Source organism: Polypterus senegalus, chromosome 4 (assembly GCF_016835505.1).
Source record: "Polypterus senegalus isolate Bchr_013 chromosome 4, ASM1683550v1, whole genome shotgun sequence".
Lineage (NCBI taxonomy): Eukaryota > Metazoa > Chordata > Cladistia > Polypteriformes > Polypteridae > Polypterus > Polypterus senegalus.
Window position 1 is genome coordinate 137,143,176 of NC_053157.1, and position 27,731 is coordinate 137,170,906.

A 27,731-nucleotide genomic window follows, 5' to 3' on the forward strand; every position below is an offset into this window, starting at 1 on the left:
TATGGTGGAGTCGTGAACACTGACCTTAATTGAGGTAAGTGAGGCCTGCAGTTCTTTAGGCGTTGTCCTGGGGTCTTTTGTGACCTCTCGGATGAGTCGTCTCTGCGCTCTTGGGGTAATTTTGGTCGGCCGGCCACTCCTGGGAAGGTTCACCACTGTTCCATGTTTTTGCCATTTGTGGATAATGGCTCTCACTGTGGTTCATTGGAGTCCCAAAGCTTTAGAAATGGCTTTATAACCTTTACCAGACTGATAGATCTCAATTACTTCTGTTCTCATTTGTTCCTGAATTTCTTTGGATCTTGACATGTCTAGCTTTTGAGGTGCTTTTGGTCTACTTCTCTGTGTCAGGCAGCTCCTATTTAAGTGATTTCTTGATTGAAACAGGTGTGGCAGTAATCAGGCCTGGGGGTGGCTACGGAAATTGAACTCGGGTGTGATACACCACAGTTAGGTTATTTTTAACAAGGGGGCAATTACTTTTCACACAGGGCCATGTAGGTTTGGATTTTTTTTTCTCCCTAAATAATAAAAACCATCATTTAAAAAATGCATTTTGTGTTTACTTGTGTTATATTTGACTAATGGTTAAATGTGTTTGATGATCAGAAACATTTTGTGTGACAAACATGCAAAAGAATAAGAAATCAGGAAGGGGGCAAATAGTTTTTCACACCACTTTGTGTGTAAATACTTACATGTAAACATGTTAAATTTCTTCCCATTGTTTCCTTTTGCCCTAAAAAGGACATTCCATTCTGGGGTGGTGTAATATTTCTCATTTTAAGTTTAATAACTCATAACATCGTAATAAAGCTTCACATTTCCTTGCATATGTAAAATTTCTTAATTTCCATTTTTATTTTCACTTATATATTTCAAATTTCAGGATTACTATTATTTTAAAAATCATATCTATGTTTAAATTATTAGCTAATTATTTCAAAGCATGTTACTTGACTAGTAAAAACATCTTTACTGAAAAATTCATTTTAGACTACATCACATAAAAAAAAAACAAAAAAAAACTTTGTGGTTTTAGCCGTGTTTTTGTCTTCAAATCTTCTTCAGCCATTTCCTTAATTTTTAAACCATTCATCTAAACTGTTGTGTCTCTTGATGCAAGTACTGACAGGTCGATGCTTCACCAGAACTGAAAATTGCTGGATGTATAACTAAAAATGTGTTAAAAAAAAAAAACAAAAAAAAAGTTTTGTATGGTCAAGTTAAGCAAGTGCCTTTTCTGGTCTCCACTTCAGTAGATAATTTCAATATCTCACATTATTATTGTATTTTATTATTAAATAGGAATTTACCAAATGTTTATGCTTCAGTGTCAAATTTCTCTCTATATTATATCTATATCTATATAAATATCTGACTAAGACCATGGGGTACGCACGACAAAGACCATGGGATACGCATGACAGAGCCCCGCCTGCCAACTCTAACCCTCCTCCCGTGGCATGCGCACTGCCTGCTCATGTGCCCGCACGCAACACCTCACCAAACACAGCCTCAGTCGCTTTCTTCTCCGCTACAGTCCACATAAACCTCCGAGTCATTTTGACTTTTCAAAGTTCTTTTCAGTTCCGGCTGCTTTTCTTTATATATTTTTATATATATATATATATATATATATATATATATATATATATATATATATATATATATATATATATATATATATATATATATACTGAGAAAATGTATCATTTTAAGGGAAAAATATGTTAATTCAGAATTTCATGGTGTCAACAAATCCCAGAAAAGTTGGGACAAGGCCATTTTCACCACTGTGTGGCATCTCCCCTTCTTACAACACTCAACAGACGTCTGGGGACCGAGGAGACCAGTTTCTCAAGTTTAGAAATAGGAATGCTCTCCCATTCTTGTTTAATACAGGCCTCTAACTGTTCAATCGTCTTGGGCCTTCTTTGTCGCACCTTCCTCTTTATGATGCACCAAATGTTCTCTATAGGTGAAAGATCTGGACTGCAGACTGGCCATTTCAGTACCGGATCCTTCTCCTACGCAGCCATGATGTTGTGATTGATGCAGAATGTGGTCTGGCATTATCTTGTTGAAAAATGCAGGGTCTTCCCTGAAAGAGATGACGTCTGGATGGGAGCATATGTTGTTCTAGAACCTGAATATATTTTTCTGCATTGATGGTGCCTTTCCAGACATGCAAGCTGCCCATGCCACACGCACTCATGCAACCCCATACCATCAGAGATGCAGGCTTTGCGTTGATAACAACTTGGGTTGTCCTTGTCCTCTTTGGTCCGGATGACATGGCGTCCCAGATTTCCAAAAGAACTTGAATCGTGACTCGTCTGACCACAGAACAGTCTTCCATTTTGCCACACTCCATTTTAAATGATCCCTGGCCCAGTGAAAACGCCTGAGCTTGTGGATCTTGCTTAGAAATGGCTTCTTCTTTGCACTGTAGAGTTTCAGCTGGCAGCAGCGGATGGCACGGTGGATTGTGTTCACTGACAATGGTTTCTGGAAGTATTCCTGAGCCCATTCTGTGATTTCCTTTACAGTAGCATTCCTGTTTGTGGTGCAGTGTCGTTTAAGGGCCCGGAGATCACGGGCATCCAGTATGGTTTTATGGCCTTGACCCTACGCACAGAGATTGTTCCAGATTCTCTGAATCTTGGATGATGTTATGCACAGTTGATGATGATAGATGCAAAGTGTTTGCAATTTTTTGCTGGGTAACACCTTTCTGATATTGCTCCACTATCTTTCTGCGCAACATTGTGGGAATTGGTGATCCTCTACCCATCTTGGCTTCTGAGAGACACTGCCACTCTGAGAAGCTCTTTTTATACCCAATCATGTTGCCAATTGACCTAATTAGTGTTAATTGGTCTTCCAGCTCTTCGTTATGCTCAAACTTACTTTTTCCAGCCTCTTATTGCTACTTGTCCCAACTTTTTTGGGATTTGTTGACACCGTGAAATTTTGAATCAACATATTTTTCCTTTAAAATGATACATTTACTCGGATTAAACGTTTGATCTGTCATCTACGTTCTATTACAAATAAAATATTGACATTTGCCATCTCCACATCATTGCATTCAGTTTTTATACACAATTTGTTTAGTATCCCAACTTTTTTGGAATCCGGTTTGTACACAGTGTATATGTGTGTGTGTGTGTATTATATATATATATATATATATATATATATATATATATATATATATATATATATATATATATATAACAACAATTCAGACATAATTAACTTGCACATTGCTGATTTTAATTTAAGGGTATTAGCATAAATGTTGGTCACATCAAGTAGAAATGACAGCACTTTATCTGCATGGTCCCCCCAGTTCAGGGCACAATAATGTTTGGGACAATTGGCATCACAGGTGTTTGTGATTACTCAAATGTGTTTCATTGCTTCATTAATGCAGCGATAAGATACCTAGGCTTGCTTTTACCTGAAAACTACTGTATTTGTCCCAGAAATTATGGAGGGTACTGTATCTATCTATAATGCAAAAGTGACTAATTAATTCACTCACTCATCAACAAAAATACTATTTCCCATTTAAGTAAAAAGCTGACATTTGGCAGGATGGTACATCTAGGACAGTAAGTATCAGCTAAAGGCAGACATTACGATACATGAATACTTACTTAGAGGTCAAACCCCCTCCAGTAAAAAAAACAATACACTAAAATCTCAAAAACACTAACGAATTTGATTGAAATTTGGTGGCGTTATAGAAAAAGTAATACTGGGAAGCATGTGCAGGTTTTATTTTTGTCAATAAATTTGCCAATATCTATTAATATTATGTTAACTTACATGCTCTGCACTGCACAGATGTGATTGATGAGCCACGCTAATAGCACCACTAACCAACAGGGTGGACGGCTGACTGCAGACAGGGCAATGTTCTGGACAGGAAAAAAGACGCAGTCACGTTGTAAAATGCAAAGAGCAAGTTCGGTGAAACTCAAGGAAGATGCAAAGCTCATTGTTAGTAAGAGCCATTTTTTGTTGATGACTATAAGCCCTCTTTGATGTGTGCTGGCATACCAACCAGTGTTCCTTTAGTAATTTCTGTCCGGTTTCTAAATTCTCATTTCTCTTTCAAGTAGTTGAAAAGGTTATTTTTTTCACAACTGCCATCTTTCCTTGGTGATAATGATATTCGAAAATCATTATAGTCAAGGTTCAGAGTTTTTCATAGTACTAAATCAGCTCTTTCATAGGTTAGCAAGGACTTGCTACTTGCAGTTGATTCAGGCAATTGTGCTAGATCCTACTAGATTTAACTGCTGCCTTTTATACGGTAAATATAATATATCCTTGGCCACCTTAAAAATTGGGTTGGCATCAGGAATACAGCACTGGACCTGTGTGTCTGTCTTTAACCTTAATCACAAAACTTTTTTTTATCAGTATTGGAAATCAATTCATGGGGACTCCCACAGGGCTCTATTTCAGGGCATGTTCTCTTTTTAATTTATGTTTAGGACAAATCATTTAGAAACAAAAGATTTCCTTTCAGTACTCTTGCTTAGAAGAAATTGTACATATTTTGCCATCATATGTCATTTTTGGTAGAGCAGCCTGTCAGTATTATATGTAATCACTCATTATATTCGACTTTATTTGCATGTGAAACTTAATGTCTGCTCCTTGAAAATCTCTTGACTGCTTGGCAAATTTTCTGAAGTTGAATGAAGTTAAACCAAATACAATATTGTCTGGTCTACCAAAATGTATTGTATGACTCTCTAAAAGGCTACAATCTGGACGTGATTTCTGAAATTAGAAAGCGACTTATGCATTTGTATCTTCCTGTTTTGATTATTGCAATTCTTTGTATATGGGTATCATTCAGTCCTTCTTAGGATATCTGCAGCTGGTCCGGGATGCTGCAGCAACCACCAGGGGCCTCATGCATAATGCCGTGCCTATAATTCAAACTAAAACATGGCGTAAGGACAAAAGCAGAAATGTGCGTATGCACAAAAAAATTCAGATGCATAAATCTGTGTGAACAACAACTTCCACATTCTTCTGCTCCCGGTCAGTGTGAAAAGTAACGCAAGTGCATGTGCCTGCTGCCCAACCCAAACTCCTCCCAGAATTACACCTCTTTGAATATGCAAATCAATATGAATAGCCCTTAAGCTCAGCGTTCTGTGAAAAGGCAATGGCAAAAGCACGGGGGAAAAAGAAGTATTTCAGCGAATACCAAGTGGAGGCAAGGATAAATGTACTGTTTGTTGGTTTAAACAGTGGTATAAACAACAAAAGGAAGTTGATTGAGTGACAGACTGTGGGCTATGACGCGACTTTGATATCTCCGACACTCTGAGAGTCATATGAACGATTATTAGGGTACAGAGAAAAGAAAAAAACAGGGACACAGTGAGAAAAAAACTTGAAATGTCAACTTTAATCTTGAAATTTCCACTTTAATAACGTAGTTTATTTTGTCATTAAAGTAGATCATCATAAACTTCATCTTTAATTTGTTTAATTTTCTAGTTTCTCAAATACTATCGTAACTATAGTAGCACGTTAAAAGCTTTGTTTTGTATGTGTTGTGTGTGTGTGTGTGTGAATCACTACGTGCTTCTTAAACGGGCTTTCTCTTCCTCCGACTGGACATGGAATCCATTAAATTTGTGATATTAGAGCTCTCTGAATAATTAAAATACTGAGATTTATACTTGATATAATTTCCATGATGATAGGAGTTAAAGCATGTTATTAAACATGGGAACACGGTGGCGCAGTGATAGTGATGAGCTGGCACCCTGTCTAGAGACTGCCTCACTCAAGATGCCTGCTGCACCGTGCACAACCTTTGATGAAATAATTTACTGCAGCAGTACAGTCTCTTTCAAACATACCAACTCCTGCCCTTCCTTTTCTTTCTCCAAATAACCAATCGCCACACAATCAGCTCTGTAATAGATGTTAAGCCATCTATAAACTTAGAACGCAGATTCTTCAAAACTTAAGGAACATCGAAATATCTTTGTGGTACATGTTTAAATATTTTATCCATCTATCTTTCCAGGGTCGTGCCAGCCCCAGCAAGAATACAGCACGAGACAGGAACAATCCCTGAACAGGCGTCAGCTCCTTGCTAGCACTGCAACACTGTGTCCTCACATGTTTAATTATTAACAATATAGATTTAAATGATGTTAACATTTTATCTGTATAATGTAATAAACATATTTTGCTGCATTTCATCTTAAAAATATCGTCATATGTAAATATGCGCTTTATAAAGTGGCGCAGGGTGTGCAATATTATAACTGTATCGCAAGTTTACAGTAAGGTAATTGTACTAATAAGTACAAACAGTTCTACAAGGAGCACTTGATGGACTGATTGAGTGCATTTATAGCTCTTGGGATGTAACTGATTCTGAACCGTGATGTCCCTACAAGAAAGGCTCTGAAGTTTTTGCCGTTTGAGACTAGTTCAATAAACAGCATGGCTGAGGCAGGGTATGCTTGATGCTGCATACCAATAATTCTCTTTCCGGTCAGATTGCACACTCAGATACAGTGGGATAAATAGTCTGACTGGTGCATTGGGAGGAACAACACTAAAGTAGCTATGGTATTTGCAATAGTTTGGCCATTTCGTGGACCATTACATTATATTGTTACAGGATAATTACAATCAGATGTCTTAAACTAATAAACAATATGCGGTTAATTTCAGTGTAAATGAAACCACACTGGAACAAAGTCACTGCTTTGATTCTGGGTGCCACCAGTTTGCAAAACTGAGCAGAGAACTTGCGTATGCCAAGCATTTAGCTAGCGTGAAAATGTGCGCGGCTTTATGCCAAGTTTAGGTTTTATACATCATGATGCGAGTGTGGAAACAGGTTTACGCCACATTTTTGTGCATATGAACCGTTTATACATGAGGACCCTGGTCTTTACGGTCAACATGTCAGCTGTTATTAGATGTGTCTCGATTCTTGTTAAAACACGAGGGCAATCGAGACTTTGCAGTAGCCACCTAAGATTTTGGAACAGCTTGCCCTTTCTATTATCGATTTTAAATGCAGACTCAAAACTCACCGCTTTCATTACCTTTCAAGTCTACCTAGAGATGTGTTTTCACACCTTTGCTCTTCTATCTTAACGTGCCTGTATTAATGATCATATGGTGTGTAACTCTGATGACCTTTTCCTTGCCTTTTACCTTTAATATGTACAGCATTTTGGGCGACAATGTTTTTTGGGTAACAATGTTTTTAAATGTACTCTATAAAAAAAAAATTGCTTGCTTGCTAAAAACTCATTATTGTGAAATTACTTAAAATTCCCTCAAGTACATTTTAGTTAATTCAAGATGTAAACAGCACTGTTAAACAAAACATGAATTCTTACCTGTTAGATCCTTCGCTAAATCAGGGTGGTTCATCAAACAATGACTGGCAAATTTAACACATTCCAGTCGAACAGGAACATGAATGTCATTAAATCTAACGAAAAAGAGTGAGGGAAAAAAAAAAATGCATCAACATAATACTGTAGAAAGGCACGTAAAACGGATCCACTGCAAAACGTTTTTTACTCTTTTAGAGAATTTCTTTAATTGGCGACAGTTTTAAATCACACACAGATTGCACCATTCCCAACAGCTCCGATTAACATTTCACTGCATACCTTCCAAGAAAGCACTGCCAAAGAGGCCTATTGTGAGTTGCCAGTTCAGAATCCTTGGAGCCAAAAAGTTTTGCCAGCAGACGCACCACAGCAAGACGTTCTTCTCCATCATTGCTCTACAAGTTCCAAACAAAATGAAGACAATTAAATGATGCATGATGTCTACAAGATTTGATGTGTAAATAAGAAATGCAAGCAGTGGATTGATTGTGGGGGCCTCAAAACACATCTCTCAAAGTATCGATACTATGTTCATGTACATTTTTAGCCCAAAACTTTGAACCCCATTTTTTGAAAACATTGCAGCTGTAAACTTCACACATTAACGTGGTCTTATATTATGCCTACTACATTGGTCATGGTTTTAATAAGCTTTTACATTTTAATGTTGAATTGCCTCCAAACAAAAAAATGCTCATTAAAATGTTAATTGCTTCTTGGAGCAGGAAAACGATGCTCATAAATTAAACATTAGGGCAAATACTGATTTGCATTCTAAAGCTTACCTAGATTGTTGAAAGGGTAGGTCTTACTACTGAAATATTATGAAATGTAACTTGATTGTTAAAATTTCCCAATTTGTGTAAGAGAGGATATAACAATCCACTTTGATCTAATAATTCTAAATTTGTAGACTTTTTTAAAACATGAAATGCTTAAACATTTATTTTTTCAGTTATTACAGCATGGTGCCTTCAGACTTATTATTTCATCATGACACCACCCCTTAAGAGACAACAGAAAGTATTAGCTATGAGTCTGTCTTAGAACTAAAATAAATGATAAAAAGTAGGCCCCACACCCAAAAAAACAAAACAAAGATTGACAGTAATTTATTCCTTCACAAAAAAAAAGCCATTGGCTGTTGCTTAAAAAACAAACAAAAAAAAAAAACAAAACACTTTCTTGACAGTTGTATGCTGCCATACTTACCAATAGAACCTCTGAATATACCAAAAATATATGTTATGTTTACACTATGGACTAAATTATTATTTTTTTAAAAAAGGGCCACATAACCAAAAGGTGTGCCTCAACTTTCAATGCATAAAATTAAACTACAGGAGGGAAAAAAAAACAAAACAATCTCACTGTTATACGCAAAAATAGTACACAATGGAATTCTTCAGAGCAACTGCTTTTCTTTGAAGAAAACAAGGCAGATTACCAATACTAATGTTTTGTACATTATATTAACTTCAACACATTTTCTTGTTTTTAAAAGGTTAGTATTGCCAGAATTGCTTGATAATTCATAGTCTTCTTAATGTCAGAACTAAAAGATTAATTTTTCTTTTAAAAAAAAAATTCACATTTTCTTGTTTTCTGTTCAATAACATCTTGTTAAAGAATCAGCTAAAATATTGGTGTCAATTTTATCTACTTCATCTACTGTACAGTACAACATATACTAGAGTACATGACCTAATGACTTAAGACCATTTAGGTCTGTTAGAATGACAAGTAGAGGCTGGGCTGTCTTTTGGCCTTAGAACCCTTCATTAGCATGCTTATCTTTAGAGATTAAGAATATGTTGTTATCACATTCTTATATGATATGTTCTGGTTTTGGAAAATAAAAATTTTAAAATATAAGGACTCTACTCTAATTATATATTTATGTTATGTAAATAAATTATAATTACAATTTTTTTATTACTTATTATTATGTTTACCTAATTTAATTAGATTTCTTTCTTTTGTAACTATTTCTTGAAATTATAGTTATGCTCTGTGTATGAAGATGTTCTATAGAGAAATAAATGTTACTGTTGTTGTAGAGGGCAGAACTGCTAGAACACAGCATGATACTATGGTACTTGAGCTGCAAAAACATTTCAAGAAACTCAAAAGGGGGCAAGGAATAACCAGTTACATGTCAGATAACCATCCGTATATTGTCTAGCTGTACTTCTAGTCAATATCATTTGAGTAGGGCTATTATCTTAACCTGTAGCTGAAATACAAGGTTTTATACTTCAATAACATGAAATGAAGGATGTATGTCAACACTGCCATCAAAACAGACAAGTGATTTCACTTGATTCTTGTAGCTCAAATGGTTTCTGACAATTAGAAACAGACCTAACACATGAAGATTATGCATCTCCGATTATAAATATTTATAGAAGCACAAAATCTGATATTTGGCTTAAAGTAAAATGTATATTGGGCTTTAAGTGTACCTGTGATCTAAGAAAGGGAGAGTTATGCCAGCAGGTTCATCTAGATGAAAGCTGAGAAAAGATCCAAGCCAAAACGCCCCAACCCCAAATCAGGATGGGGATGTCCGTTTTTTTAATATTTCACATGTTCATTTCATTAACAACAACTGAGGCTAGTCAACCAAAATTTGTCAACAGGTCTGGCTTGAGGAAGTGACAACATGCTGATTTAAAAAACACACTGATGCGGACTAGAGAGACTGAAATTATTCAGTTCAGTTTTGAACATTGCTTTTCAAATGCAACACTTTAAAAATAAACATATTGTATATCAAATATGCAACAGCCCTAGTTCGTGAAGTACATAATTTAAAAACAACCAATACCTGTAAAGCCATTGCAAACCTTTCTTTTTCTTAACACTGTGAAAATGAAACTTAATTCAAACTCATAACTATGGATGGAATATTATTTTCCTAGAGTCCCATTAGCCATATTAACATAATGGTTGCCATCACTCCCATTATAAAATTACCAAATTATAGTGGTTTTCAAAAGAAAGAAGAAACAGTTCAGTGTGCCATCCTTAGTAACAACACATTTTAATATATAATTCCTAAAAATAAAATTGCACACAGCAGAATGTATTTAAATAATTACCTGATAAATGCAATCAAAAATTAAGTACATTTAAGGAGAGTGAATAAAAACCCATATACCTTCAATTTAAATTCAAGCTGTGGCATAACAGAAACCAGGAGGTGAGGATCAATGGCAAACAGTTCTTGAATCAGATCAAATACGTGCTCAGACAGATCGCTGACAGATGACCTCCCCAATACCAAAACCTGATTAAAAAACTGAAAAATGGAAATAAATATTTATATAAGAAAAAACACTTCTAGAAAGTTTTACTAGGATTGTGAAATCCAAAGACAAGATAATCACAGAAAACAAATACCATTTAAATAATAAACACTAATAATGCAGTTTTGTTTGAATCTTGGCAAAGCTTTTTCTGTATTTAAGTTTTAATTTTACCTATACACTTAAAACTGCCACTAAAAAGGTGGGGAAAAAAAAAAAAAAGAATATCCCAAAATCTGTCTGAAACCCCAAAAATCATTAATTTTTTAGGAGGATCAACACTATGTGCAGTCACCAAATTAGTTCTGGGATATGTGAATATAAGGCAGTTATTAACTATATGGTCCACATATGCAATTTTCATTACTCTATAACTTAAGTTTATTACATGGAGAATTCACAAAAAATTATTTTTGTTCCCGATAGATGGCAGCACCTGCCCTGCATTCCAAAATGGCGGAAAGATGATTGTCAGTCGAACAGTGGGTGCGATGTGTTCGCCTTTTCTCGATAACAGACAATGTTTCCGAGGTGCAACGCAGGATGTTGGAGGAATATGGGCCGCCTGCAGTGCATAGGAACACGATCTCCCAAATCAATGAAATGTTTGACTGGACTGGTAGCGCCAATCACCCAAAAAATCCCGGACCATCGAGATGAGTGCGAACTGACGACATGAAGAATCGTCTTTGTGCGGAACTGGAATTGTCCCTGCATAAATCAAAGTCACCCACACATTTGTCTGCAAAGCAGAACACTGGTAAAACCAGTGTACTAAGGATGTTGCATGAAATGAAACATATGCCCTACCATCCACGACTTCCTTCTTGCTCGCTACGAGAACGACTTCAACAGGAAGATTGAGTTTTCAGAAGCGTGGCTGGCAAGACTGAAGGGGGTTGGTACGAAACTGGCTCGAAATGTGGTGTGGACTGATGAGGCCATTTTCCAACATCTGGCTCAGTCAACAGACAACATGGCGCGGACAACCCCCACATTACCACTGAAGTCGAACACAAGTCCCCAGGAGTGATGGTATGGGCTGGTGTGTCTAATGATGGTATTGCTGGCTCGTATTTCCTTGAAGGAAATGTCACAGGGGACAGGTACCTCAACCTGCTTGTAAATGTTGTCATGCCCGAAACTGCAGAACAGACAGAACTTTGACCATATGTGGTGGCAACAGGACGGGGGTCCACTTCACTTTGCGATAAATGTGAGGAACTTCCTTGACCAACAGTTTCCAAACTGGTGGTTAGGACGTTGAAGGCCTGTTGAATGGCCTCCACGGTCGCCAGACCTTACCCCACCAGATTTTTTTCTTTGGGGATATCTTAAGGACATATATACTATGATGGACGGCCGGCAGCTCATCCCGGCCGACACATCCAGGCTGCTAGATTTCATCTTCCCTGCAGCATAGAGGTGTCCCGAATTCCCGCAGGGCACCACTGGAAATGGAGTTTGGCTTCACAGCCCTGCTAAGTGCTGTAGGTGCCATTGTGGGACGCTGCAGGGAGACGCGAGGATATTTAATCTTCCCTATAGCCCTAAGTACTCCCAAGTCATGGGGACTGAAGAACAAAAGTGTTTCCGGGCTGAAGAAAAATACAAGTCTTTATCTGACCCAGAAGTGCTATGGAATCACATGGACAGAAGGACAGGAGCACTTCTGGGTCAAGGACTATGGGAAACCTAGCAAGCTGAGCTGGAGTTGGGAGGTAGAGTGATGGAGCTGCTGGGAGGAGGAGAGGAGGATTGTATTATTGAGGCATTTGTGTAGCCTACTGTGGCACAATATCAAGAGGAAAAGAAATTAAAATTACTTCTATCACTTTTACTTGGTTTGTTGGATGTTTGTCCAACAGTACAGAAGGACAAGGGATCTGGCAACACCACCCCCATACAACAATTATCTCCTTGAAATTAGGGCTGGGTGAAGTACTGGACAACACAGAGGCAAATATGTAAAAGAATACACGTTTTGGAAGGTGAGAAATAAGCATTTTGGTGTTCAAGTGGATTAGTCAACCCATGTGGCAGATATGGCCTATAATAGTCCTTGTTATTTTATCCTTTTCTTGTGCACTTTATTTTCTTGTCAGCACCCTCTACGGTTTACAAATGATTAACGTTGTTTTACTTTTTTCAACTTTAAAGCACACTCTGCTAGGGTGGTTAGCCTTCAGACACACTTTTTACTAGTATTAACAGTAGGCTATTAATTTCATTTGCTTTCTTTCCATACTAAATTCATATTTTTAAGACATGGAATCATTTCATTATATATTTGTTTTAGCATTTTATAATAAACAATTCTTTTCCTTATTGTTTACTGAAAAGTCTAATGTTTACATTTTTTCCCCTTCTAAGAATACAAAAAAGTGTTGTTCATGTGATTCTTACAGAAGTACATAAAACAGAGCAAGAATTCTACTGAAATGGATACTGCTCCATACCACCATGATTTAATGTTTATATTTGAGAGTACCAACAGCTCTTTTGTAAGGGTTCTTATGATGCTTGCTTTGAGAGGCCAGTATTAAAAAGATTAAGATCCAATAATTACTTCAAGACACTTCGATCTTTCAACAGAAACAGTTTCGTATTTTACTTCTGTGTAACATAAGGGACTTACTATGCGTGGCAAACTAGAAAACAGCATTTCCTATGTACTTCATTCGCATATATATGTAAATTTTTTTGCATTGTATAATACAAAATCTATGTGGGTCTCACCTCACTAATTCTTTGCCATTACTGCTAAAAATATACAATATGCAATGTGTTTTCTGCGTATACAGAATTCTTACATTTAAAGATTTTATTATAAAACAAAAATTGAAAAAATACAAATTAGTAAATCACATACAGTATATTAAGGAGACAGTGAAGATTTAAAACTGTAAAACTATAAAAACCACATCACAAATCAGGTAAAAAATAAAATATATAAAACACGTTTTTAAAATAAAAACATTGTATTTACTACATAAAAAAGTGTGTCGATACTCACATTGGCAATACATGTTTCAATTGTTTGTACTGTTCTTTTCAAGAGAACCTTAGAAAGATCATATGCTTGCTTATTTAAATTCTGAAACAGAATAACACATATTCCTCTTATTCCCAAAGATACACAGCAAACATTAATTTTTGTTTAAGAATCATCTTAAACCAATAACCACCAGTAAATATGGATGCTCAAATTAATAAGACTAAAATCAAATTTTTGGCTTAACTGTGTCATCTTTTCACTTCTACTAAAATGCAACTTTTAATGTTATTAACATAGCATGTCTAACAAGTAAAACACAAAGACTGTTTGAAATGGTTGCATGCTAAAGCAGTGCTGAACACTATGCAATTAATTCAAAACTGGTTATACATCTTTCTGTATCACTTCAGCTGTGTATGTGTTCTGCTTTTGGCTCAATATTAAACTTCTTCAGGGTATGAACAAATGGCACAGAAGACAGACTTAGTATTTTAAACTTGATTCTAGGTGCTAGCATTGATACACTAATGAACAATCTTTTATTCATAGATGTACTCGAATCTCTTCATACAGGACAATGTACACATCATACACTATGCTCAACAGGAGACAAGTCCCCTTGGGACTGCCTTTTTAGCTGAAGACCCTTGACTAAGGAATGAGGGGCAGAGGATAATCTTTAATTCAAAAAGTCAATCCCATGTTTCATGGGGTTCCCATTTATGATGTGCAGATTTTTCCAGAAGAACCTGTTTAACACTAGAAATACCAAAGCTTACGAAAAAACTCATAAATCCGGCCCACCTTAAATCTGCTCGCACCTCTCCATTCAGTGTCTTTTGTTTTGTAAATATGTCTAAGCCCAAGCAGCAAGCAGTCTGCTATACCATCCCTCCCACCACTGCAGAAACTGCAAAAACCTCTCCCAGCTCAAGCCTTGTTTATCAGGGAGTCAGGTACCTGGAGCTGTATAGTCTAAAAAAAAAAATATACCATTATTGGGAACACATGCATTTCATGTGTGTTCCACGTCTACAAAGATCTATGCAAGTGTAGCATGACAGAAATTTTCAACACATACTTACAAGGCAAACTTTTTTCATGTTTTAGTACTAATGACAAAATTTTGACATGAAGTGTTTAATGTGTGAAGACTGAATTCCAAAGATCAAATAAGCACTTTTACAAAAGTTACAAGTATAACAGAACAACTGTGCTTTTATTCAAGACTATAACCGAAGAAAAAGAAATCGGGTTAGTGTGGCTTGTTGTCGTGATTTCTTTGGTAGTACAGCGGTAAGAACTGCTGACACCTATTCAGAAGGTCACGGGATCAAGTCATCACGTGTCCCAGAATAAACGTTTTGAGTAATGAGCTGCTCTTATTATTACTATTATACAATAAAAACATACATTTGATTTGAGTCTGTAACAGCCGGTGTAAATGTATGGTACTTGTAAAGTTTAGCATTTTTTTTTTTATTCAGTTTTATTCTCTCAGTCGCGTTCAAGCTTGCGCCGATCTGACATTGCGGTTTTCAAATAAAGACGAGCTATAAGAGAGGTGAACTCAGATTGGAGAAAGAGAACAGAAGCTCTCTCCGCAAGAAACGTCCAGTCACATATGAGAACAACACAGCTGCACCAAGTGTAAAGGCGAAAGATGGCACAGTTTTTATCACAAACAGGAGTTGCACGATAAGTTGGCGAGCTCTGTAAGCAGTGCTGTTTCGTTGAAGGACAGGTGTGGGGGCAGACTGACTGGCAGGATGATGCCGGACCTCGACCTGCATCAAAACAGTGCCATCTTTCGCCTTTATGCTGGTGCAGCTGTGTTGTTCTTATATGTGACTGGACATTTCTTGTGGAGAGGGCTTCTGTTCTCTTTCTCCGATCTGAGTTCACCTGTTATAGCTCGCCTTTACTTGAAAACAGCAGTGTCAGATCGGGGTGAGAGTTAACGCGACAGAGAATAAAACTGAATAAAAAAAAAAATGCTAACCTTTATAAGTACCATACATTTACACTGGCTGTTACAGACTCAAATGAAATGTTTTGTTTTTACTGTGTAACAGTAACAGTAACAATAAGAGCAGCTCACTACTCAAAATGTTTATTCCGGGACACCTGAAGACTCGAACCCATAACCATTTGAATAGGAGTCAGCAGTTGTTACTGCTGTACTACCAAAGCAGTCGCTACAAAGACGTACACTAACCTGATTACTTTTTCTCCGGTTACAGGTCTTGCATAAAACCGCACTTGTTCTGTTATATTTGTACCTTTTGTGAAAGTGCTTATTGATATTTGGACTTCACACATTATATACTTCATGTCAAAATTTTGTTGTTGGTACTAAAACATGGAAAAAGTCTTTTAGGTATGTGTTCAACATTTCTGTCATGCTACACTTACATAGATCTTTGTAGACACGGAACACACATGAAATGCATGTGTTCCAAATAACAAAATATTTTTAGCCTATACAGCTCTTGGTACTACCTTACCCTGATAAACAAGGCTTGAGCGGGGAGAGGTTTTTCCAGTTTCTGCAGCGGTGGTGGGGATGATATAGCAGGCTGTTTGCTGCTTGGGCATATAGACATATTTACAAGACAAAAGTGGCTGACGGAGAGTGCGAGCGGATTTAAGGTGGACCAGATTTGAGTTTTTTCGTAAGCTTTGGTAATTCGAGTTTTAACAATATTTGAGCAAAGCTTGCTTGGGTTTTGCAATTTTATCATACAACTGGTTAAATGTGGATTATGTGATACATGAAAACATTATTTAAAATGTTTCTCAGCTATCAGTCTGTGCTGCTATAACACAAATGAGGTATGATAACCTGTTGACCACATAAAGCAATTATAGTATACATTAATAATATAATGAATGAATGGTATCACTAAATTAATTTGTGATAATTGGCTGCTTAATTACCAAATATTTTTTCAAATCATATTTATACAGTTTAGATTTCATATAAACAGTAAACTAAAAACTCAAGTAAAATTACATTTTAAAAGAAGTCCTCCTAGTTTACGGATATAAACTTCAGTAACACATGAAAACCTATTATGTAAAATTAGACCTAACCTTATGAGCAGGGATGAGGTTGATAAGAATGGAATCCAGAAGTTCCTGAGTCACTCCATCTCCTTCTGTGATGATAGAACTCATCAAATCCAACATGTGCATTTGCACCTTCTGGTTGTGACTGTTGCTGTGACAAATAAAAACAGATCAAGTTAGTTTTGTCAAGAATGTACAATCACCAAAAGCATTAACATACTTTTCAAACACTAAGATTCCACTGCTCATCATACATTGCGTTCAATGATTACCTTGACTTGCCTGCTGAAATTGATGGAACAAAAAAATAGGGGGAAATATATAAAAATGAACACTGCTATTGTAAATGTTCTGTTGTGAGAAGACATGACAAGAAACTATAAATCGAATCTCAAATGTCTTAGCCAGAACATAACTGTTTTAAACATTTTCCTAGTAGAGAGGCCAAAAATCCATTTTATAACACATACTGACAAAAAATGACTTTAAAGCATCCTGCCTTCACCATTTACTAAACAATTATGCTTAACAGTATTAGAGATATCTTAATCACCATTGAAAGCAAACCTTTTTATAAATACATATACTTATTTTTTTATAGCAGTTATGTAAATACATTGTGAATTACCAGATTACTAACCGAGAATGTAATTTTTTAAAACCTCACATTTGACTGGTATAATCTATTCAGGCAGTCACCAACTATTGTACAAGTTCCTATAATCAGTTAAAATTCAGGAAAAAAATCTTGAACGTTGTGAACTCACCCACACCATATACAAAGGAGACCATGGGTGATGAACAAAACTTGTCAAAGCAAGAAAGTCCAAGGCTTTAAAAAGTAAAACAGTGATGCCTCTAAAAATAGCAGCAAATACAAGGCCCCTTAAATTCTGATAGGAAAAAAAACATCAACACAAGTGTTTATAGAAATTAAACATACTGAATAAAACAGTAAAAACTTACTTGATGACAGAGAAAAGGGTCTTAAACAGCTGAATAAAAATCTCATTGCAGTCTTCCAATTCAAAACAAATGTTGTAAGACTTTACCCAAGCTAAATTCTGTACAGAAAATAAAACAAACAATCAAAATTTGGAGAATCAAAATAACTTTTACTAAAAGCCCAATTATCTGAAGATAGAAATAAAATAAAAGAGGCCAATAAAATTAAAAAATCTAGTTATTTATAAAGTTTGTTTTGTTATCACAAACTTCAAATAGTATTTAGCACTCAATCTATTTGTTCTTCTCAGCCATGATAAAAATTCTGTTTGTCTAGTCTAATAATTTTTATATATTAAAATTACAAGTGTTTACAAAATTTTGCAGTAATCAGTCACACTGTTTAAGGACCTATATCGTCAATACACTCAGGGAAGAGAGGACGAACCATTTAAAAAACAAAGAAAAAAAAAACACTCCATACAGAATTTGAGTATCAAAGTTCAATTTTACTGCAATAGTGACAGTAATACATGTTAAATTATAACTAACATTAAGCTTAACTCTGGGGGCTTTTTTGCTCCAACACTGTGCTTTAATTGACAGAATTGTTTCAGGTAATTTTTTGCCCTTTGCCCCCAAGAATTGCCAACCCTGATATAAAAAGAAATATATTTAACTAGCCATGTGCGCCCAACTACGTTGCGTGTGTTAAAGTTGTCTGTTAAGGGCTCCCTGTTTAAACTCGGCTGCCAGTCGTGAACTGGGCCCTTCGTCGCACACCATTAGGATTTTTTATAAAGGAAACAAAATTACAAAAGAAAACCTTTGGACATTGATTCAATAGGAACGGCCTACTCAGAATCACTGTCCGAATAGTAATTATGTGGTGGTGTAGGAGCATTTCTGCTTCTGTCTGTTCACAGTCTGTCTCGTTTTCACGACGCTATCGTTTCCTCTCATGATGTCTTCTCAACCTTTCTCCAATCTCGCAGGTTGCTTTGTGGCAATCCAAAGAGTAAGGCAATATACACAGAGCAATGGTTATAAAAGGGGGACACATAGGTATCCAGGCTCTTTAAAGCATAAATTAGGGATCACTTCACTGACATGTGAGCAAGCCACGGTACAACTGTAAGACGCGCAGCACTGGCTACAACGGAACAATAATAAATTCCAGAACATGCCGTTATGTTGTCATTCATTTTACCCACTGTCTTTCATCCATATGTTACATAGGCACGTACCTTTTATCTTCGGCATTCTCATTCTCTAACCAGGCCTCTGGAGCTAACCAGCGTCGCACTGTCCACCACCCCTTTCGTTATTCCGTCACATTGTTGACATCCATGAGTAACAACAACGTACTAAACTGGAAGGTGGTCCAGGCATGCGTGGAATTCGCGGAAAACAAAGATGAAGATCTAAATGAAGATCTCTTTAGTTCATTTAAAGCACAACAATTTGTTTAGTTTGAATGTCTGTGTTTTGAGGTGTGACTGGAGTACTACAGTCTTCAGTAGTATAAGCCTGGAAGAGATTCTTAATGCAATGCCAATGTTTTAGCTGTTTCTCTACTGCCATCTAGTGCTTCTTCTTCTAATTCATTCGTGGACAAACAAAGATCAAGATCTAAATGAAGATTATATATAGAGATGAAGGTTTAAATTCTCTAAGAAGCAGAAGGGTTTTAATTATCATGAAGTATTTTTAAATGTGTAATGTTTTTACATTTAAAAAAGGTTTAGTCCAAAAACCAAAAGCCTTGAAACTTACTGAATACATAATTATTCAACAAACTAATTAGATTCTTAGAACTATTATATCTTGAAGTACGGCTGTTTTTCCTGTTCACTTGTCTGCTCACAGTGACCATTTATTGGTGGAGATTTGACATTTTCCACAGATGAATCACCAACTGCCACTTTTCCTACGTGTCAGCTTAAAATCAGGCTGCATATTTCCCTGCTTTACTCTATCCAGATCTGTTTCATCAATGCTTATGTTCTGCAATGGTTTAAAACAAATGCAAAAGTGTGCCAAGTATCTAATATAGCACTTGAGCAATACTAAAAATTTTGAAATTGGTACCAATATCAGATTTAGCTCCTCAGATCTGATACCAAAGCAAACAGATAACTTTGTATTTTTCACAAAATAAGACAAAATTAATGTTGCATTTTTGCACTTAAATATTGCAAATGTTTAACCTCTTGTAACAGTACAAGAGACTGAAAAATTAGCTTATGCTGTTGTTTTTTAGTCAAAGATGGGAAGACTTTGGATCACTGCTACTGGACCATAAAGGGCTCATACCAGGCTTTACCTCGTATGCCACTGGGCAATTCTGACCACGTTATACTACAATTGCTATCCACTTATAAACAGAAGCTAAAATTAGCTAAACCCGTAAAAAAATCTATTTGTTCATGGGCTGATGTGTCAGTTGAATCATTACAAGATTGTCTACATTGTGCAGACTGCATTAAAATTGCTTGTGAAAACACTGAGTGGACTGACACGATTAACTTCTTAATCAGCTTCTGTGAAAAAATTTTCCATTCCCAGCAAATTGTGATTTATTATAATCGAAAGGCGTGGTTCACCAAAGAACAAAGGAATCTCCATTAAGTGAAAGAAAAGGCATGTAAAACTGGTGACCAGGACGCATACAGACAGGCCAGGGATAGGCTAACCAATCATGTATGTTAAATGGAAAACACAAAAATGAACTGGAGCTTCAGTTCTCAGCAAACAATAGCTCCTCTGTACGGAGAAGCCTTCAGTCTATTAACAAATATAAAGAGACTAGCAAAATACCCGCGCTTCGCAGCGGAGAAGTAGTGTGTTAAAGAAGCAATGAAAAGAAAAGGAAACATTTTGAAAATAACGTAACCTGATTGTCAATGTAATTGTTTTGTCACTGTTGTGAGTGATGAGTGTTGTTGTCATATATATATATATATATATATATATACATATATATACATATATATATATATATACATATATATATATATATATACATACATATATATATATATATACATACATATATATATATATATACATACATATATATATATATATATATACACACATATATATATATATATATATACACACATATATATATATACACATATATATATATATACACACATATATATATATATATATATATATATATATATATACACATATATATATATATACACACATATATATATATATATATATATACACATATATATATATACACACATATATATATACATATATACATATATATATATATATATACACATATATATATACATACATATCTACATATATACACACACAGCTATTTCAGATCAGTGCAATACGCTGTTTGTTAAAACGGTTGACTCCGCTCTTACGCAATAACAAATCAAATCATTCAGTTGTCTTTGCTCATATGTCATTTTAGAGCTGGACGCCTGGCATCTTTTTTGGCCACAAGTTCGTTTCTGTTTGGTGTGAGGTTCTGTGTTGTGGAGATTCTCAGGATGGATTGCAGGTGCTCATCAGTGAGGCGACTCCTGTGTGCTGTTTTGTTAGTCTTTATCACTGAGAAGAGCTTCTCACACAGATATGTGGTACCAAACAAGCACAACGTTCGAGCCGCATGTAGACGGACTTTTTTTGTTCTTCAAAATCACCAAAGCGCCGTGCAAACTCAGTGCGCAATAACTCTAGCTTCGCAATAACTTGCAGCATCTTAAGGTAGACTTGATTAACACGGTTAGTGTTACGGCAAGGCAGCTGAAGCGCTGCATTATGGGATCTGTAGTTTATTGTGTTACCAGCGCTTCATATACCCGGCTTTAATAACAATAATACAGTATATAAAATGATCTCGCTGGGCGGATGTGGCCCATGCCCTTGAGTTTGACACATATGGACTAAATAGAACTTGAAAAGATATATTTTTCAAATGTGATCGCAATTCAGATAGAGTTGACGCGCACTACAGCCTGCATGCCTCAATTAGTCATCCTCCCCTCGCCCTTACTTTTTTACCGTTCATCTAATGAATACACTGAGTATGGCTTTACCAAAACAATCATTGATGGCGAATAAAGTATCCATTATTCGAGTATGTAGCGGATATATATATATATATATATATATATATATACCCGATCGCAGCGAGAAGTAGTGTGTTAAAAAGGTAGAAAAGAAAAGGGAACATTTTAAAAATAACGTAACATGACTGTCAATATACAGTATTTGTTTTGTGAGTGTTACTGAGTGTTGCTGTCATCAAGGATTTGATTATCATTATTTCTTTCAATCAGGTTCGTATTTGTAGGATGTGTTGTGTTCAAGTTACATTCCGTGTTTGTCAATCGTTGTAAAGATGACAGGTTTCATTCATCGATTCGTTTCTTACTGCATCAATAAACAGCTCGTCTTCTTCTTTATCTGAGACCTGACACACTGCATGCACGGGTTTTTTTTACACTGTCTTCCTTTAGCGGGACATTGACATTTTCCAACGTGTGCTTTGTTTCCGCAGTAGTTGGATTTATGAATATGCTTGTATGTATGAGACGCTTCATATTTTTGCTGCCTTTTCAATTGTGTAATTGGTTTTGTTCAGCTCTTTGGAACTGTTGCCTTTTATCTGTGCACTGCGCCAGTTCACGTGAGCCACTCGGTGTGCATGCATCGAAGGTTCCCAGCTGTGCTGGTGCCATCTCCTGCTATGTCCATGGCTGTATTTAATGTTACCTTAGTCCTGGCACTTAAAACTTTCTCTCGCAGTTTCGCTGAGTTTGTGTCAAACACCACCCTGACCATCTCATCTTCCTCTCCATAAGCACAGTCCTTCACCCGTGAATATTTACCCGTGGCAGTTTGCTATTGGATTGCCGCTGACGGACGGCCTTATATGGGCAGGCACTAAATTACAAACGCCAGTGGCAGCCTGTCTATGAACTTAATTTAAAGTGTAGGTTTACATCGTGCTTTGTTTCCGAAGTAGCAAAACTCATGAATATGGTAGTATATGCCACTCGCTCGCTTCTTATTGTTTCGCTGCCTTCTCAATTATATAATGCATGTTTTCTTGAGCGCTTTTTTGAGGTCTTTCTGGTTTTCTATGTACTGCATGATTACGTGGGAGGCGTGATGATGTCACACGAAACTCCGCCCACACAGCGTTGAAGCTTATCTCCATTACAGTAAATGGAGAAAAACTGCTTCCAGTTATGACCATTACGCGTAGAATTTCGATATAAAACCTGCCCAACTTTTGTAAGAAAGCTGTAAGGAATCAACCTGCCAAATTTCAGCCTTCCACCCACACGGGAAGTTGGAGAATTAGTGATGAGTCAGTGAGTGAGTCAGTGAGTGAGTGAGGGCTTTGCCTTTTATTAGTATAGATATCTCCCAATACTTACTAAGATTCATCAACTCCTTACCCCAACAAATAAATTCTATTGCACAATTGAACAACAAAGTGCTGACTATCTCCAATCGCTCTGATCCTCCAGCTCTGAAGTAGTTTTTAACACCAGCCACTTCTTCACAAAAGCCTCACCCATTTTCACCCTCTTCTACCAAAGAATATGATGTCTGAAATCGGTTTTCAACACAGAACTGCAAAAAGTAAGCCGGTCCTGATTCTGTCTTACTTGCAACAATCAAACACTACTTTGCAAGGCAGCTTGCTCCCTTCTTTACAGACATCTTTAACCAGTCTCTTGCATTGTGTACTATACCTGATTGATTTAAGTCTTCTATTAACGTTCTTGTTCCCAAAAGTGAAAAAATAAGCTGCCTCAATGACTACAGGCCTATTGCTCTTACTATATACTGAACCTTAACAGGTACACTTTGGTCAATTGTCCAAAAATGAACTTTGCACACATGACAATGCACAGGATTACAACCTTTTTTTTTTTATAAAAAACTATGGGGCTTTGCCCCCTGCTCGCTTGACACCCCCCGTGTTTGGTTTTCCAAATACACACTTTTAAGATGCTGAATCTTTTTAATGAGGTCCATGAGACTTGTGTTTAATGACTTTGTACCATAATTCAGGATAGGTTTCTCTGTTTGGAATTTCAAAGTTAGACTGGTGCATAGTTAAATGAGGCAGTTTGTTTGCACTACTGCGATCTTTACTTTCTTTTTTTTTTTTATATTTTCTAATTTTCCTACTTTCATATTCTTTAACTTTCTCCACATGTGTATAGCGCCGTTTTTTTTGTTTTAGCCTTTCTAATTTCAATTCTTTCATACTCTCTTACCTGCTCTGCATGTGTTTAACGCCAACGTTTGTAAACGTCCTTATGAAGTTCTACTTTGTCTTTTACTCTGTCTTTTAATTCCGAGCCGGATTGGATGAGCTTTGTTTTCCAATTCCACTTGTTCCAGGCCGATAATTACTTTTCTTATTTTCTGAATTTGCGCCTCGATTATTCTTTTCTTGCTCTTTTTCCTCTCCAACGCTTTTGAGTCTCTTTTCTCCGTGATGCTTTCTTCTTTGCTTAGATGTCGACATTTCATTTATAACGTACTGTCCTTATACGCTTTATATGTGCTGAGAGCCCTGAATCTGTGTGTGCTCAAATCATTTAGATGACTGAATGTTTTGCTGCCTCTTGGCTGATTTGATATTGATTGTATGTAGGGCGTGTCTTGCAAGAAGCTCATGTTCCACGTCATCGTGAGACGGTCCTGGCACAAAGTCTCATGTTTAAGCTCCCTGGCGAGACGCTCTGTGGCCATGGGTCTCTTTTCTTTCTTTTTCATTTATTTGTCGATGTTTCATTTCTACCGTATTGACCTTATACACTTTACATGCACTTAGAGCTCTGGAGCCGTGAGACACACGGTGGCAAGTCTCTTTCGTCTTACGGGTCTTTTAAATGTCTTCCGAGAAGATCACATATTGTAGCCTTGCTTTTGCTTTCCAGGACAGGATTTCTTTTTATAACTGAGAGACAAAGTTGGAGACTTTCAAAAAACCAAAGTTATACTCAATTAGCATTAAGTACTTTCTGTGGCATGTTGTATAAATGCCATGAAAAACATACTGATGAAATTGCAATTTCTACTGTGTGAGCACAAAGAAACCCCATCCATCTTTGCACTAACAAGCAAACTGGATAAAGTTCAAATTCCTTTAAGTATGGGCTAGAAAACAAAGTGAACTGCAGTGCCCAGTGCCATCAGAGTTAAACAAATATTCTCTTTGGCTTGAAAGGATGTAGCTCCCTTGTTTAAACATGCATACATACATACATACATACAATTCCATGGCATTTTAAAGCAACTACCCCTGAAACAAACTTCCATAAATTGAACATGCCTTCAATTCACCAGTACCTACGTATGTCATTCTTAGATCATGAATGTGCAAGTAATAGGTCTGACAATGTAATATTTTGAAAGATTTACCTGGAAATATTCATGCTTTATGTTTTAAATACAAATCTACTGGTCCAGGGATTGACTTCTTTTGGCTAAATGAGACCTGCTCACTGGATGTCACTGGTACCACATTGCCTTTCTATTAATACTCTGATTGCATGCATTGGCTGTTCCTCTTCAACAGATACAACAAATATGGAAAAAAAGTACATTTGTTGTTTAGAATAATGCATTAGAATCATCTTAATTTTGACAGGGACCTCCACAGAACATGGTTCTTTGACCAATACCCTTTATTATATTCTGGCTTCTTTTCTTTTGATTTTACTTCTGAAACTGGATTTTTGTGCCATATGTTGGGTGAGTTAAGTGATTTCACTTTCAGATTGTAACACCAATGGGATCGGTGTCAATCTTTTCCCTGATCGATTCCCATTGGCTCCCTGTTTATTCCTGCCTTTAACCCACAAACTAGAATACAGCAAGTCTTAAGTATTACTCTTCTTTTCAACCTTTGCCAAAATGCAGTACTCTTAATTATTAATTTATGGTATTTGCCTGTATTAACAAAACTGACAGTTGAAAAAAAAGAGGTAATCTGGAAACACAGCTGGCTGTGCCAACTGTCAAAATCATATTCATGAAGTCAGTCCAGGATGGGAAAAATACCTTTATTGACATGTACCTAGAGCTACTCAAGTACACAGAAAGAGTGGAATGCCTTAAAAATGGTGGTAACACTTCTTAAATACACTTAACTACAGAAGTATGTGATCCGTTTAATATCTTATGCTATTGCTAGTTACTAAAAAAGACCCTAAGAGTCAGGATTTTTAAACTGGTTCTCTTGTCAATACCTGTCATTGTGCTAAAGTAGCAGGCAGTGGGACTGGTCATAGATCAAAGGCTTTAACTAAAATGCTTTCTAAGAAAGCTAAAGGCAAAACCTAACAATTAACAAGGACAGTAGACATTCAATATAATCAATATATATTCAAATAGTGAAAATTCGTATTTGTGTAAAAATCACCAAAACAGCACCAAAATGATGAACTGGCAATTACACTAGAGGTTAACACATGAAAATTCCAAATTACTGTTGTCATTATTATTGACTATACTTTGTTCAAAAATGTCCTAAACGTAGCATTGCATGAGTAAAAGGAGCTAAAAACTACAAACATGTCAAAAAAAATTGAATGGGCAAGGAAACTGCAAGACAGATTGCAGGTACGTCCAGTTTTGCTACCAAAAAACTAAGGGTAATGCTTCTACACAAACAGGCATATATCCTGCTTCATAAGTTTCAGTGTTATGTAAGACTAGCAAAATACCCGCGCTTCGCAGCGGCGAAGTACTGCCTTAAAATTTTTATTAAGAAGAAAATTAAACCTTTTTAAACTGAGGGAAAATATACCAATAATTATTTGTTAAGGATCTCTTTGTATACCACATTGTGAGTTCAGCCCTCCGGTTGTAATATGACCAAGCTGTGCGCTGAGCTTATTCTTGAGCATGCAACGTACAGTTGGCCATGTGAAAAGTAATCTTCTTTCAAATCCCACAGCTTGGATTGCTGCTGTCATAATCGGTTTGAGTTTCATGGTTTGTTTCAATTACGACAGTATTTGTAGGACTTGCGTTGAAGAGACATTCGGCATCTGTCAAGCGTTATAAGTATACAACCGGTTTCATTGATAACTTCACATCCAGCTTTTTAGAGTTTAAACATTCATAAACATTAAAGTGTCCACTACTGAAATAGTCACCTGTGAATCTAAGATGTTTAAGAGGCATTGCCGGTTGTCGAAAGGTGTAAAATATTTGGCCATTTCAGTACACTTGAAAGCGACAACCGAACAATTCAGCGGCAGCCATCAACCCACATGCAGATCCATAGGTGAAGGGCTTAAGCATTTCACTCTTATAGTGCTCCTGTGTAGTATAATCATCTCCTGTACCGTCATCAGTACACACCTTGAACCTGTCCCAGTCATTCAATACATAAGACACAATGTTCCTCCGGATATCAAGAGTGAGCCTGATATGGCCGTGCAATATGATCATCTCGATAGACATGGTAATGGGGGTTGGAATTATAAAGGAAATGGGTACCTGAAGAATGTAAAGTAAGTCTAAAATACCTACACAATAACTATAATTGTAATAAACAAACAATAAAACAGTGGAGAAGCCATGGATTAAACAAAAAGGCTGTAGTTATCAGTAGGGAGATGTGAATCCCGTGGCGAAGCAAGGAAGGGATTGTAGAGACCGGAGCGACGGACGGTCTTATATAGGCAGGCAGCCAACAACGCTGCCTCACACGGCGACCGAGCTGCAGGCTATGGACGTATATATGTACGTAAGTAGAATTCAGTTAGCATTGGGAACCCGTGTACCAAATTTCTAGAAGATGGGGCCATAAATAAGAAAGTTCAACATGGCATACGTTGTTGACCGTTATGACCATTACGCGTAGAATTTCGAAATGAAACCTGCTTAACTTTTGTAAGTAAGCTGTAAGGAATGAGCCTGCCAAATTTCAGCCTTCTACCTACATGGGAAGTTGGAGAATTAGTG

The 27,731-nt window shown here is 36.6% G+C and overlaps 1 protein-coding gene across 2 annotated transcripts in view; it reads right to left on the reverse strand.

The window, feature by feature from the left end:
* The window catches only part of pds5a (PDS5 cohesin associated factor A), a 215,989-nt gene that overhangs the window by 117,027 nt on the left and 71,231 nt on the right, over window positions 1-27,731 (reverse strand). For both annotated transcript variants that reach the window (XM_039751317.1, XM_039751318.1), the window contains exons 5-10: window positions 17,763-17,860; window positions 16,821-16,947; window positions 13,743-13,823; window positions 10,579-10,719; window positions 7,695-7,810; window positions 7,416-7,510 (exon numbers count right to left, since the gene is read on the reverse strand). In XM_039751317.1, coding sequence (XP_039607251.1) covers window positions 7,416-7,510; window positions 7,695-7,810; window positions 10,579-10,719; window positions 13,743-13,823; window positions 16,821-16,947; window positions 17,763-17,860 — 658 coding nt within the window. The remainder of the gene's footprint in view (window positions 1-7,415; window positions 7,511-7,694; window positions 7,811-10,578; window positions 10,720-13,742; window positions 13,824-16,820; window positions 16,948-17,762; window positions 17,861-27,731) is intronic.